Below are 15,343 nucleotides of genomic sequence, written 5' to 3'. Positions count from 1 at the left end.
AAAAAAAAAAAAAACCAAAACAAAGAAAAATGTTATAAATAATTGTTTAATATGTAATTAGAGTTTATCTATACAATATGATAAAAGTATAAATTTAAATTGATCATTTTATAGAATAAAACCCGTAACATATTAGCGATACACCTCGATGGTGTTTGTTCGCGTGGCAAGAGAAGCTCCAGAAGGTCCTATCAGACCACGTACAGTATATCTTGGGGTGAAAATCTAAATGAGATTCGATCCGACCAAAAGGAAGCCTCGATTGAATCCTTCTATAGCCAATCGGGGGAAAAGTGAAACCACCGTCTCTCTTCCTATCATATACTACAACTACAACTACAACTACTACTATAACATTACTACTATCAAACTATACAAGTACTTCTGTACTATCTAACATCGATCCAAGCTAATTTAATTCGATCTTTCTTCAGTTCCGTGGTTCTTCCTTCATTCGTTTCATTCGTTCGGATGCAAACATAATTTGTGCGAGAGGAAAAAGAAAGGAAAAAGAAAATAGAAGAAAAAAGAAAAAGGGTGATAGGTAGATAGGTGTAAACCACCCCTTTTCTCCATTCCCCACCCTAAGAGATTTACGAGTCGAGTATTCTCTTTTTGTATAGGGTTCGACATTGTCATGGGGACATTTCTTGGTTCCCGATGTACACGAACTGCTGAACACATTCATACACACATTGAAATACACACAAATGCATAGATATATATTATATAGAGAGAATGATGGGGAAAGAAGAAATATCGAGAGACGTTTTAAGAGGGTGGCAAGAAATTCGCGAAAGGTGTCACCGTTCTGCTTTTCCCGTTAGCAAAAGGGGTTCCCTTTTCTTAGGGAACGTTTTAGAAAGGATCCAGAATCTCTTMCCCCCCAYCCCCCCCCCTCTCTCTCTCTCTCTCTCTTCTCTTTCTGCTCTTAAGAGAAAATTGACGAGGAGTTTCTGGTATACTAAAGCTATAGAATTTCTTGAAGGAGGTGGAACGTAGAGAACGATCGAAATAATTGGAGGATGAATGAATTATCGGGTAAAGTGGTTTTAGCTCCGGTGCGGAGGATCGAAGAGAAGTAGGACACCACACTCTGCTTCTATGTTATATAGAGTAACCAGAATGACGATCGAGAGAACCAATTTTCCCTTAACGGGATGAAGAATTTGCGCTACTATTCTAATACGTTTTCTCCTACGTCATCATCCTACGTTTAAATGCGACACTACTCACTCTTACGTGAATTTTCATTCTAATATTCCAATTTCTACTTCGAACACGTTTGATTAGATCGATCCAAGTATTATATAGATATATATAATACGTTTATATGCAAAATACAGGTTTATAAGGGCAATTTACATGTATGATATTAAAAGAAAAAAATAAAGAGTAACAAAAGATAAAGATAACCAATATAAAGAAAGATAAGAAAATTGGAATAATTTTCTTATATTTCTCGCTTTTAACATTTTTTAAATTTCTTTCTTTTTTTCAATTTTCTAATTATCTAATTTGTCGTTATAATATATAAGTAGCAATTTTTTTTTTTAATTGGATCGGTCAGTGCGTGTGTGTGTGTGTGTGTGTTGTTGAAATTTTTTACTAAATTTCTATTTAAATAAATGATATATGTTATATTTATTATAATACTATATTTTAACTCGTTTTTGAACTCTGATTGTTTGTCCAACATCGTTGTTCGTCTATTTGTGTTTATTTTGCAGTATTATTTCATAAAAAAATAATCTATTGTATTTTATACTACAAACAAAAAATACAACAGAGTCAATTATTTATTATTTATACAAAATGACGACAATACTTATTAACAATACCGCAATATTTTGCATATAAAGAGTATGACAAAACCTTTGTTTTTTTTTTTTCAATTTATATTCTTTTTTCTTTTCGTATTTTTCATATAATTTTTCTATTCCAAATTCATCAACAAGCCAATGTTATTTCGTTAAATTGTAAAACGAAAAACGGAATAGTAAAACAAAAAAAAGTAATTCGATCTAAAGTTTAAAGATTTGAGAAAAGCTTTATAAATTGTATTATACAATTTTTCCAATTATCTAATGTACAACGAATCATTTAGTATACTCGAAAAAAAAGTATTATGGCGAACATTGGTGAACGAGAGGGCTGCTGGCTCTCTTAGTACACGAATTTATGGTAGGAATTCAAGATTGTACCAGCCTCTTTTTCCAAAGGGAAGAAAGTTGTTGTATACTTGGCAGAAGGAAAAGGTGGGAAAAAGGGTGAATGGGAGAAAAGGGGGAGGGGAGGAGGAGGGTGCGAGAACAGCGGGAGCGAAATCGTGAAATACTGTTTCGAGTGTTACGTTCTACTATTCCTCGGGCTGCCAAAGAAATATATTATGGTAGAAGTGATTTATTACGTTTCTTCCCTTCCTTTTATTTCTTCTTTCAACAGTGTACCGTGTCATTCGAAATTCTAGCTTTAAAGTTTGTCATTATCGTTTATTCCCTTCACCTCCTCCTCCTTCTCTTCTTTATCTTCTTCTTCAATGTCATAAATGCTCATGAATGGAATACAAAAGATAATACTAAATAATCTTTAATTATCTTACTTTTGTCGACGTGAAATGTTTGCTTTTTTTTAATACAAAAATACCAAAATACGATAATAGTTATTTTCAATTTCTTATTCGTATTTATTTATTGATGTTTATTAATAATACTAAATGATTATTATAGTTTTTTTATGTCGTACGTACATTGGGAAAATAACTTTTCTTTTTTTAAGGTTGAGATAAATTATATTAATTAAGGTGATTATGAAAGTGGTCTAATATTGTTAGTCATTTATTTGGATATTTAATAAGTTTAAATTATTTAATTAATTACTGTGTTACTATGTTGAAACGTATAAACAAAATATTACAATTTTATTATTGATAAATAATTGTTTATTAATTTTTGTCATTAAAAATGACGTCTCGACAAAATCCGTATTTTTTTATAAATTTTATATAACATACCACTGTTTCATTAATTCTAAAATATATGTTCAATATTAATTAAATAATTCAAAAAAGAAATTCAAGAAGAAACTGCTTTGAACGATATTCGAAAGTGTTATCTTTTAAAATAACAATTTCAGTCACTTATACAAATTTATTAAAAATCTATATGAAATTGTATTAAATTGAAATATTGAAGAAAAAAACTATTGACCACTCGACACAATTGTCAAACAAATTATTTCATTCTTTTTTATTCGAGAATAAATAATAATAATAATTTTGTTATTATATATATATAATCAGGTTTTTATTGCACAACTTACAAAGTTTTTTACAATGTCTTAAATAATTTTGTTATTAGATTATTTTCTTACAAAATGCGTATCATCGCGAGTATAATCTTAATACTACGATGAAAAAGAGAACGACGAGATGGTATTGGGAACACCAGTGCCGTAACAGAAAGGGAGGTATTTGGGTGGGGAGAAAGGATCGTTATCTGTTATGCGTTCTCCTTTATTTGCAATTTAGTAATCATGGAAAATTGGCCGTACCACAGCGGCGTGTTCGTTGTAATGACGTTTATTGAATGTAAGTCGGTAATCGAGGTTCAAAGAAGCGCTCGAAGGTTCTTCTCTCATTCACTACCCCCTCCCTCCCCCTACCCCCCGCCCCTTTCTTATCCCCCTTAACTCCCGTTTTTTCTTTTACTACTGCGAACAATAAATTCGGAAATATTTTTTCCCAATAAAACCGACTAATAACAATTTTCATTCGTTTAATACAAAAAGAACAGAACAAGATTTTTAATTTAAAAAAATTACAAAATGATACCGCGAAAGATAATTAAATAATATCTTAAAAGGAAAAATGTATTTTATACATTATTATTGTAATCGTAATGAAAACAATTTTGAACCATCGTTAAGAACAAATATTATCGCGTATTTTTCTAAAAAATAATAAAAAAAATAATAAAAATCGTAACAAAATATCGAATTATATTCTTAGATATTGATTAAAAATATTTTTTCGTGCACTTATTCACCCCCTCCCTCCTTGCACGGTATAAACAATTTTTATATTATACTTATAACGTTGTTTTAATGCAACACGTTTATTTCCATATACTACGAATTTTCTACAAACTTTTTACAACAAAATAAACCATTTTTTTCTAATCGTTTATTTCTAATCATAAATACTCATAGAAAATTTATATATATCCAGCATTTTATACAATATAGTTATTTCAATCCTGATCGCGAATTATAGATAAAAAAAAACAACGTTACACGAGGAATACAAAAAAATACGTGCAATAGTAAATCATTATTATACATAATATATAAACAAATTTTATTATATATTAATATAATAAAGTAAGAGAGTAAAAAAAAGAGATTATAGATAAGTAATCATCGGAAGTGAAACTGTGGGGTTAAAAATTCCAAAGTTAGAGTTAAAAACAAGTGGAAACCATGTTGGAAATATTAAATGACAAGGTAGACAGAGAATATAGGATGTATGCGAATGATATGACGTGAAAGTAAAAAAAGGGGAGGAATGAAAGGAGAAGGTGGGGAAGGAACGAGGAATGCAAGAAGAAGAAGAAGAAGAAGAAAAAGAATAATGGGTAGTAGTGGTGGTGGTGGTGGTGGGGGTGGGGGTGGGAGGCAGGTAGTTAGGATACAAGCGGAATATTAACGAAAAGAAACGGTTTTTTTTTGTTTATTTTTTTCCTCTTTTTTTTAGGAAGCCAGTTCCGAGAGCGAGTTCGAGAGAGAATTTATTAATCAAAAGGAAGAATTATTAATTAAATGAATGTAAAATAAAATAGAATAAAAAAAGAAAGAAAGAAGAAGTAAGCTTACTCTCTCTCTCTCTCTCTATTTCCAATTTTGTTTTTTTATCAAGCAATATCTCTTCCGCATATATTACATCTGTCTGTTTGGTTCATAAGGTCAAACGAATACTAATCTGTGTGAACGTATCGCTCACAGATTGTACGAATCAACAACGATCAGTCGTAAAACGATGTGGCGCCAACGACGATTATTATCGATAATCGATGCGTTAGTTTGGCTTCCTTGAAAGGCAAAAGAAATCAAATTTAAATTAGAGAATTTATATATGTATATATAAAAAATAACAAATACACACGTATTATTAAATATGAGAAATATTATTAAAAAAAGTTTTTATACTAGTTCAATCTCATTCTTCTCTTCTCTTTCTAATTTATCTAAAAGATTAAATACAACGTATTCGTGCATATTATTATTTATAAAAAAAAAGTATTAGTATTGTGCAATTAATAAATACTATATTAAACAATTACGTATATTTAGTATATATTAATTTCATTAAATTATGAACAAACTGTGTTAAATCATTTAATAACGACTAAATCGAATAAACAAAGAATTCATTAAATATTTCATTAATTATTAATAAATTATTATATTTTGATATCATTTACCATCCACATAATATATACAACATTTAATCAAAAAATATTAACTTCCTAAATTATGGACACCAACTGCTGTCCAAATATCATTTATAACGACATAATTAAAAAAGAAAAGAAAAAATCAAACAAATATACAAATAAATGACACGTAACATACAATCTGTCCTACACGTATACGCACTTGACATTATTCACAAGGAAGCTCTTACAAAGAAATAAAAATAAATCAAAAATATTTATTGGGATACTTCACGACGGTCACCTGACATATATTTAATTAGGTGACATATATTTAATTAGGTGACATATATTTAATTAGGTGACCTCGTTTCCTATGCGCAATCGTTCCGATTGTTGCAAGTGCTAACAGACATGATCTACGTAAGTATAATACTACACACACATACACACACACATCCACACATACAGCCATACATAAAATCTAGCAAATGGCGGATGATAGTTTGTTGTGCGATAGTACGTATATCGACTCCGTGTGTGTGTCTGTGTGTGTATTTATGAGTTAGCAAAGTGGGAGAAGAGGTCGAACGTAGCCCGTGGGACGCCAAGCCGCCAAAGAGTCTGGCAAGAAGAGGAAATGGGCGCCACTACGTCGCACCGATCTCGAATGTAGCCAAATGCTTCTTCGTCTCGAAGATACGAGGTCACGATGTCGCAATGAGAGAGAGAGAGAGAGGGACACACACATACACACACTTTTCTCTTTTTCTATAAGCTTTACTTGTCCTACATATGTAAGCAAGTATGTTTCCTTTTTACGCCAGTGGTCTTCAAATTTTTTTCGTTTACGGTTCACAACCCTTATAAGTGGAAAAATATTTAACGTAACCCAGTTTTATACGGTAACATAACAAATGATATTAATAATATATATGTAATGTGTGTAATATATATATATACAAACGTTTATTTTGACAATGGTGTTGCAAATTTATTTGTTGATTGTTACGAGAAAATGAAAGATTAACGTATTAGTAGTAAATTAAAAATAAAATAGAAATAGAAATTAATCGTATCGAATTTGTTTGGCAATGTTTACATTACATTAACTTATTCAATATGTAATTTGATTAAAATAATATATTATATATATATATTTAAGGGCTGTGTAAATAGATTTAATATAAATTTCATAATAGATCGTTAACGTTAATTTCTTTTATTGGCCAATTTTGTTTTGAACAAAATACTGGTATTTTTGAAGATATTAAATATTAACTAGTTTACTAGAAAAAAGCTTATACATCAAATTAATCACAAATATATGTGACATCTCATTTTATAATAAAAATTGACCTGAAACACTTTCAAAATAAACGATTCAATTATGTATGTGCAAACAACGATTTGTAGAACTCGTTGGAAAGATTTCGTGAAACGTAATTTGAAGATCACTGATTTAAGTTTTTAAGAAATATATGAATTAGGTCGTTCTCGGAATTTTTTTTGCGCTTCCACATAAGTTTTTATAAACAATTATTTTGTATTTCATATACTATTTTAATATAAATCTTTTGCAAAATGAATCCCGATTATTGTACAATGAAATAACGTAAAATTAAAAATATTAAATTTTCCATGCAAAACTCGTGTCAGTGAAGGAAAATTATGATAATTTTCGGACGTATTAATTCATCTACGTGTAGGCTTAGATATGTGCATGCGTATTTATAGTTAATACGTGTATCAGTTAGTATATTCCTTTACTTATGGGTATATAAATGTTCATATAAGTGACTAAGTGTTCGTTAAAAATATTAAACGAATATTAACACAATCTCAATACTTTCATTGCATTGAAAGAATGAATTATTTGAATTCGTGACCGTAAACGACGTATCGCTCTGTTTAAAAAATACAAAATGGCGAGTTAGATGATGCTATTTTCCTCTCTTTTTCCCTATTTTTTTTTTAACTTTTTTTTCCACAGTCGTACACATTCCGATCTTTATCTTTGCAAACTATTTTCTATCTCTCTCTTTTTCTCTTTCGTCATAGAGAAGAAACTATCTTTATTTATACTTCTCTAACTAAGATATTTAATTTTACCTTGGATGTTCTATCATGATATCGTTGCTAAATGTTTCTTTTTCATTTTATTTTTTCTCTTTTTCTTCTTCTTCTTCTTCTTCTTCACTTTGACTTGCTTTTAAATGTCGGAACGTTTGCTTAAAATATTTGATGGGGACGAAAAGATAAAAAAAAAAAGGAAAAATATGAGAAAAAGAAGGAACGAGAGATAGATAGATAGATAGATAAATAGATAAAAATGTATTGAAGGAAAATATTGCGTAATTAAGTATCATTAGGAAAGCTCGTCTCAAAGAGGAAGTAAATATCTTTTTAAATGTGTATTGGTACGAGAAAGTTTTGGAAACGAAAGAGTCGTAGTTTTTTCCTTTTTGTTTTAGTAGGTTGATTTATGTGGCAAGTTTTCAAACGTTGAGAGAGAGAGAAAGAGAGAGAAAAATTAGACGAAATTGCGACAACTAAAAAGTCGGTCGTCCCATTCGTGGGGGGTGGGGGTGAGGGAGAGGGGGATGGATCATTGTAGAAAACTTTAAAGTTGCGATATAAAGCTTGGCTTGTGACCTCTGACTATTAATTCTAACTTCCTTCTTGTATTATGTCTATCTCTCTACTACCTTTCCCCTTTCGTTCTGCTTTTCTTGTGTTTTCTTTTTTTTATTTCCCTTCTTTTTCCTTTCAATTCTTTTTTCATTTTTTTTTTCTTATTTCTTTTTGTAAAGTAAATTATTAGCAACCACATGCCGAAGATACATTTTAATTATGATATATTATACATTATTTTTTTTTTGAAGATTTATATAATCAATTAAAATTGATATAATTTGTTTCATAAAATGTAATATTTATATATAATTTTTATTTAATAGATAATTAATCATTTTTTAAGATTTTGTTCGCAATATATTATATATATATAATATTTTTAACGAAATATGTATTTTATTATATAGAATATATCATATTATATATATATACATGTATGTAACTTTATTCTGAATATTAGGATATGTAAGTTAAAAGTTCATAAAGTAATTTGAAAAATCGATTATTCTTTTTCGAGACATTTTCCAAGCTAATTACTTTGGTTTTACAGATGATATTAATACTACTATCAAACTCGAATCTTACAAATGTAATTTATTCCTTTACGAAAGTTTTTATTTTTAAACTAACATTTCAACTTTTGATTGGAGAACTAAAAGAGAACTGAGATTTAAATGTTTTAAATATAATTTTTCTTCATATTTTCTGGCTCAATGTTTTTATTTGTTTTTATATCGTAAAATTACAAACTTGCAATTGGTATGTTCTTCAAGATAAAAATTACTTTTCATCGAAATATTTGTAATATAAGTTCTAGTTTTTTGTTTTTTTTTTTTCTAGATCGTTTAATTGCAAACTTATATCGAAATGAAAACAATGCAAATGACTATCAGTCGACATTTTTAAATATAATTCTTGTATTTCATATCAAATTTGCAAAACTACAACGTGGTACAAAAATCGGACTAATACTTTGAACTTTCAGTCACGTTGTTGTTTTTTCTTTTTTTTTTTCTAGATCATAAAACTAAAAATTTGTAGTAACTTTTGGCTGGAGCAGTACATATATATGCATCATATATTCTTTGTCATACTTTTTTTTTGTTTTTCTTTTTTTTTTTTTATTTTCACGCTGTGAAAGTCCTCAGGCTTTCTCTCGTCTACATATTAAAACATGCATCGTTTCGATTCACGAATTTTGCATCCAACGCTTGTAGTACGTAACCGAGCTCTCTTTTTTGTGCAACGATATGCGTAGTCTCCTCCTTTTTTTTTTCTTTCTTTCTTTCTTTCTCTTTATTTTTTATTTTTTGAAATTTACAATCTCCATATTCAAGATTGTTGTATTCGCGTTTTCATAAATACAACACACATTTGCACGCTTTTGATAGTGAAATAATACTCTCACGAGACTAGCGATACTCGTCTTCTTTGTATTCGCGGTGAAACGTTTTAACGAACTTACTATTATAATGGAAGAACTGCATTAAATTTCTATCCCATTTCAGTGAATTGTTAAATACTTAAAAAAAAAAATATATATATATATATAAGAATACAGAAAAAAAATTATAATCACTATCTTAGAAATAATTTCTTGTAATAATTCCTTTAATAAAAAAATAATACAGAAAAATGATTAGAATAATTTAAAAATGATATATTACATATATTGTAGTTTGTATTAATAATACAATGAAAAATAAAAAATAAAAATGTTATGAATCTCCAAGAATCTTTATAAAAAAAAACACACTTGATAATATACTTAATCATCCAATAATATTATTAAACATTTGAAAATGAACAACATGCTAAAGATAAACAATTAACCGTGTGGAAGTTTTTAGTATTATCGAACACGTATCGTTCACAGTTCTGACGTCTTTCATTGTGTTACTCGTTCGTTATCGAGCAGGTGCGATATTATGTCAACGAATTATAGTCATCATTGTCGTAGCAACAAAACGAGAACGGCTGCAAGGAAAATGCAGCGAATTAATAACGAGAGAGAAGTACATATTGGTCGACAATCGAGTCATCAACGAAGAACGTTTTCCGAGCACGTGTATATAAGTAAGTGTGTGTATGTATATATAAGTACTTCATTATTTCATGTATTCTTTTCTTTTTTTATTTACCCTTCAAACGTCCGTTTCTTTATCGAGCACAGATGACGTCGTGGTTCGTTTTAATAACAGTTGATACTAAACATGTGTAATTAATAATAAAATAAATAATGTATGTGTTTTATGTATCTAATAATTGTGAATAATATTTTTAATCATTTATAATGTCGTATACAAAAAAGTTTAACTCAATTGCACCAGGAATTGCATCGAACTTTTAAATTTGTTCAATGAAATGAAAATGAAAGTAACTTTGTTATTTTTAATTTTGTTTTTTCCTTTTCTCTTTGCTTTTGAATTTTTGAATAATAACTGTTAGTAATATAAATGAGTAACAAGAGAGTGGTTGAAAATAATTTTGTTAGAAAATTGTAATATTAATTATTTTCAAAATATCTATAAAATGTATGTGACTTAATATATGAAAAATATAAAAATTAATAACATAATTGGAATTCTTCAAAAATTTCAATAGAAACAAACTAATTCTAACGATTTAAGATAAGAGACCTAATATTTGACTAAATATAATAATAATAAGGATAAATAATTTTCGAAATATTGCTCGATAATTGAGAAAATATATTAAAAATTGGAACTAGAAATAATAAAGAAAAAAAAAAAAAAAAGAAAAAGAATCAAGAACATTACGTAATTAAATTTTCCCTAAAAAAAAGTTTTACGTGAAATGAAAATAATACAAAACGATTTAAGATACGAGGATAATGTATTTCATAATCTCTATAAATTAAATTTATTATCTCTATTTATTTATTAAATTAAAAAAATTATCTCTAGAAATTAAATTTATTATATTTTTGTTTTTTAATAGAAAGATAAATAATTTTTTGGAAATATTAGTTACTCACTCTCCAACTCGTTCACCGTTCCAGCAACCTTTATCAGGATGATCCTCGCAAATAGTATCAGCAAGGGTGCCATAGAAGGTACGAGAGCTTGCTACACTGGCCAAGAAATTTCCCAGTTGTGTGTGCAACTTGTTAGGTAGTGTTCTGTGCGTTGTTGATGAGGACGATGATGGTGGCGGTACAGCTGCGTGCATCTCTAGACTGGCTTCGGATGACCTCTCAACTGCATCTGGTGCTATTCCACTGGTTTCGGATGGTGTTTCAACATCCGAACGACCGCACACTTTTCGCACCTGTAAACCAACGTTTCTTATCCGTTAAATTTAATCTCCAAATTATTCAATCAATTTATAATATATTCGTTTATAATAATAATAATCATTTGCAAAAAGTTAACTAATGAATGTAAAAAATATTCATTATTGATTTGGTTATGTGTTACAATTCACGAATTTCTAAATTTCTTTTTTCTAATAACTTTGTTTAATATTATCAGCTTTAAATAAACTTTTAATATTAGCGATATGAAATATGATTAAATATAATCAAATAATTATACTAATATATTATTTCATATAAATATTATATTAATATATATCTATTGTGTGAATTAATTATCGTGCGTTTAAAGTTACTTGCAGTTAACCCTTTGCTCTTCTATCCACGCATTCATGTCTCCTCCGATCAATACCGAATCATTCAATTAACATAATAATATATATATNTCAGTGAGTCGTGATCAATATTAGGAACTTAATCATTCTTCTCTAATTCAATCACTACGTGATTATTAAAGTTTATTATGTTTAAAAAATAATACGATCTACGTTTAATTTCAACTAAACGTGTGTTATCCTTCTTTATTAATAAATAAATAATATTTAAAACGTCCATATTATCATAAATTGAATAAACATAAAATAGCGGTTACAAAGAAAGTATAAATATAAAACCAAAAAAAAAAAGAAAAAAATAATAAAAACCCAAAGAAATAAAATTCCTCGGTATATCCCATATATATATATTTATATGATTTAAAAATACTACACTGATGTGACCGGTGCTAATCAAATACGAACATTCGAGATGAAGATTCGAGAAGAGTTTTAAATAAGAAAAGTTGATCGTAAAACCGTGCTTGATGGGTTAGAGGGAGGAGGAGGAGGAGGAGGAGGAGGAGGAGGAGGAGGAGGAGGAGGAGGCATATAAAGTAATTAAGATGGAACTTGTGGGCGTGTAAATGTTGTTCCTTGTCTTCGTTTATTTCTTTCCCTTCCTCTCCCTCACCCTCTCTCTTTCTCTCTCTCTCACTCTTTATCTGTCTATACATCTATACTGTTCTCTCATAGTACATGCTTTTCGTTTAACCTTCGGCTCTCAAGGGAGGACGAATAAGGAGGAGACGGATTATACCCTTGACCCGTTCCTCCTCTATGAATAAACGGATGACTACTACGACAACGACGAGGATAATATAAGCTTGGTTCCGCCTCCGTGTCTCTCGAACGAGCAGGATTAGAAGATTATCTTTTAATTGGTGGAACGTATGATGATACCACCACCATAACACACATTCGCACTAATAATAATAATAATACCCACGTACAACGTGTACGGAGACGTATTATGATAATGGACGTAATACAAAAGTTTCTCTACAAAAGTTTAATTTTTATAATATTCTTGCATGACGTTGTGTTCTTTTTATCTTTTTTTTCTTTTTGTTTTATTTTTTTTTTTTAATTTTGTTAGGGTGAACCAAATGTTCGTGTGCGTTTATTCTGTCGTTTAAGAATAGTTCAATTTTTTCAAGTCAATAAAATTACTTTATAATATTATAAATTAAAAAATTTCATTAATAAATCGATTTTATTTTTTATCGGTTTGTCTTTTATTACGACGATATTTAGGCGTATATTATATATTATTCGTGTACTGTTAATTTCTTTTCTTTTTTTTTTGTCATAATAATTATGCGCGTAAACAACATTCATACGCTCTTATACGTAAATACTTTTACAAATCTGTTATTTAAATCAATTATTATTTTTTTCTTTTATATCGTTTTTGAATAATAATTATACGAATAAAAACGTTTACACGGATGTAACAAAAATTACAAGATAATCATTAAAAATCAATTACGTATTTCTTTTTTTACAATTTTTCCTAACAATATAAAATAATAATTATAAGAAAATTTTGTCTTACAAATATACATATATATGTAAATGCAAGGTAAAATAGAAATTTTCTATATAAATCAAAAATGTGTTTTTTTGATTTCTTCCAAAATTTGTCATAAACTAATAGTATAATTCCTTGAAAATAAATTGTTGTATATAATTTGTATAATTAGTTAAACAAATGTTTCGACCCAGTTAGAAACTTTTATAATAACTATTTATACATATACATATACATATGTACGTTATACTTGAATACACACATAATCATGCCGATTTCAAGTCTCGTTTGCATCTTCACATCGCTAATAACGAATATTCTCTCTTTCAACGTTTGCATACGCCTAGTGAGATTTCCGTTATCAATTTCGCAGCCTTAGCATCCGTTTACGAGCGGTTAAACTTGCTTCGGTCAAAAGCGATTAGGAAGCTGAAACTCCAATTACGTTTAACAAGCTTGTATCTCTGTCTATCTTCTCTAACCATTTTCGATCTTTCTCTCTTTCTCGTACACACACACATATATATATATATATACATACACACGCACTCACTTAAATACGTATAGAGGGGCATATATATGCACACACGCTTAGCGAAGGAAAATGAACGATGATGATTTTCTTGTTATGAGAGAGAGAAAGAGAATAAAACAGAAAAAGGAATAAAAAAAAATTAAATAAAAAACAAGACGAATGAGAAATAAACAGTTAAATGAGTTTATAACTAGTTAACTAATTACTTTTCTTCGTTTATGAGAGGGAGATTAAAAAAAAAAAAAAAAAGACAACAAAACGTTCAATCGGAAAATTGTTTCCTCCCCCTTTTGTGTTTGACTTTTTTTTTCTTCTTTTATTTTGCGTTCATTATTTGTAACAACGAAACGGGATGGTTGTTTTTTGGTTTTAATTATAATTGGAACATTTTCCTTTTTCCTTTTTGTTTTTTCTTTTTTTTTATATTTTTTCTTTTTTAAATTAAACGTGTTTGTTTTTTACCCATTACGCGAAATATTCATTCGGTTAGGAAACGTCACAATTTGTACTTCAATTAATACGTTTTATAAAGCTGTTATGCGACATTGTTGGCAAATGACGTGTTCCTTCATTTTTATTATCTCTCTCACTCTCTCTCTCTCTCTCTCTCTCTTTTTTTTCCCCCTTCAATTCTACCAATTTGGCGGGTAAAATTATTTTTTTTGAATGTAAACTAATGGACAGTAAACTTAATGTGTGTGTGTGTGTTCAAAGAGAAAAATAATATTTCTCTTTATTATTATGACTACGAGACCACCGTTCTCATCGTTGTAACATCAAAATTATGTTTTAACCCTTTATGACCCAAGCAAAAGAAAAATATATCTAACGTGAAATTTATCTGATTGTAAACACACATTATACCGTAGGAATACGCGAAGCAACAATTAATCGTTATCGTTGAATCAATGATAATAAATATTCAACAAATTAAACTTATTTGTAATAAAGTTATTTGCATATACAGTTTGTCTATTAATATATCGTTGGATCGTGAAATTTATGCAGAAACCAAATTTCGAATTCGACTATTTTGAATGCAAATCAATACTGAAACATTCGCGATGCTAACATTAGAATGGGTTTAATAAACAATTTGATTTTAAATCGATTGTTGTTTATTATTCAACTTTTTTTTTCTCCCAAGTTGAGATATATATATTATTTAAATTATAAAACTACAAGAGCCTAATTTCAAACGTTTAAAGTTTGTCACGAAAAGAATAATTGACGTTTTAAAATCATTTAGAAACTTTTGGCATATGTCGTCGTATATGAAAAATTTTTTTTTGGCACCTAACGTTATTTACTTGAAGATTCATATAAATACGTCTTAGTAAATTATTATAATGTTTTATTGGGACTATTAAAGTGTCATCTCTTTTCAACAATATGTTTATCTTATTAAATATTACTAATAAATTTTATTACATATGTATATAAAATAAATATTGAAATATAAGATAATGATAGATAAAATTTACTCGTTTTTCGTTTTTGATTGATTAAAAAGAACATGTAATTTATATATACATATATATATATATATATATA

The 15,343-nt window shown here is 28.5% G+C and overlaps 1 protein-coding gene across 1 annotated transcript in view; it reads right to left on the bottom strand.

Annotated features, from left to right (window-relative positions):
- LOC106789879 (division abnormally delayed protein) overlaps positions 1-15,343 on the bottom strand; it is a 116,003-nt gene that overhangs the window by 11,855 nt on the left and 88,805 nt on the right. The window contains exon 5 of the mRNA XM_014754405.1: positions 11,068-11,360. Within this exon, the coding sequence (XP_014609891.1) occupies positions 11,068-11,360 (293 nt within the window). The remainder of the gene's footprint in view (positions 1-11,067; positions 11,361-15,343) is intronic.

Source organism: Polistes canadensis, unplaced genomic scaffold (assembly GCF_001313835.1).
Source record: "Polistes canadensis isolate GaletaPanama2010 unplaced genomic scaffold, ASM131383v1 scaffold_206, whole genome shotgun sequence".
Taxonomy (NCBI): domain Eukaryota; kingdom Metazoa; phylum Arthropoda; class Insecta; order Hymenoptera; family Vespidae; genus Polistes; species Polistes canadensis.
This window is presented reverse-complemented; position numbering and strand designations above follow the sequence as displayed.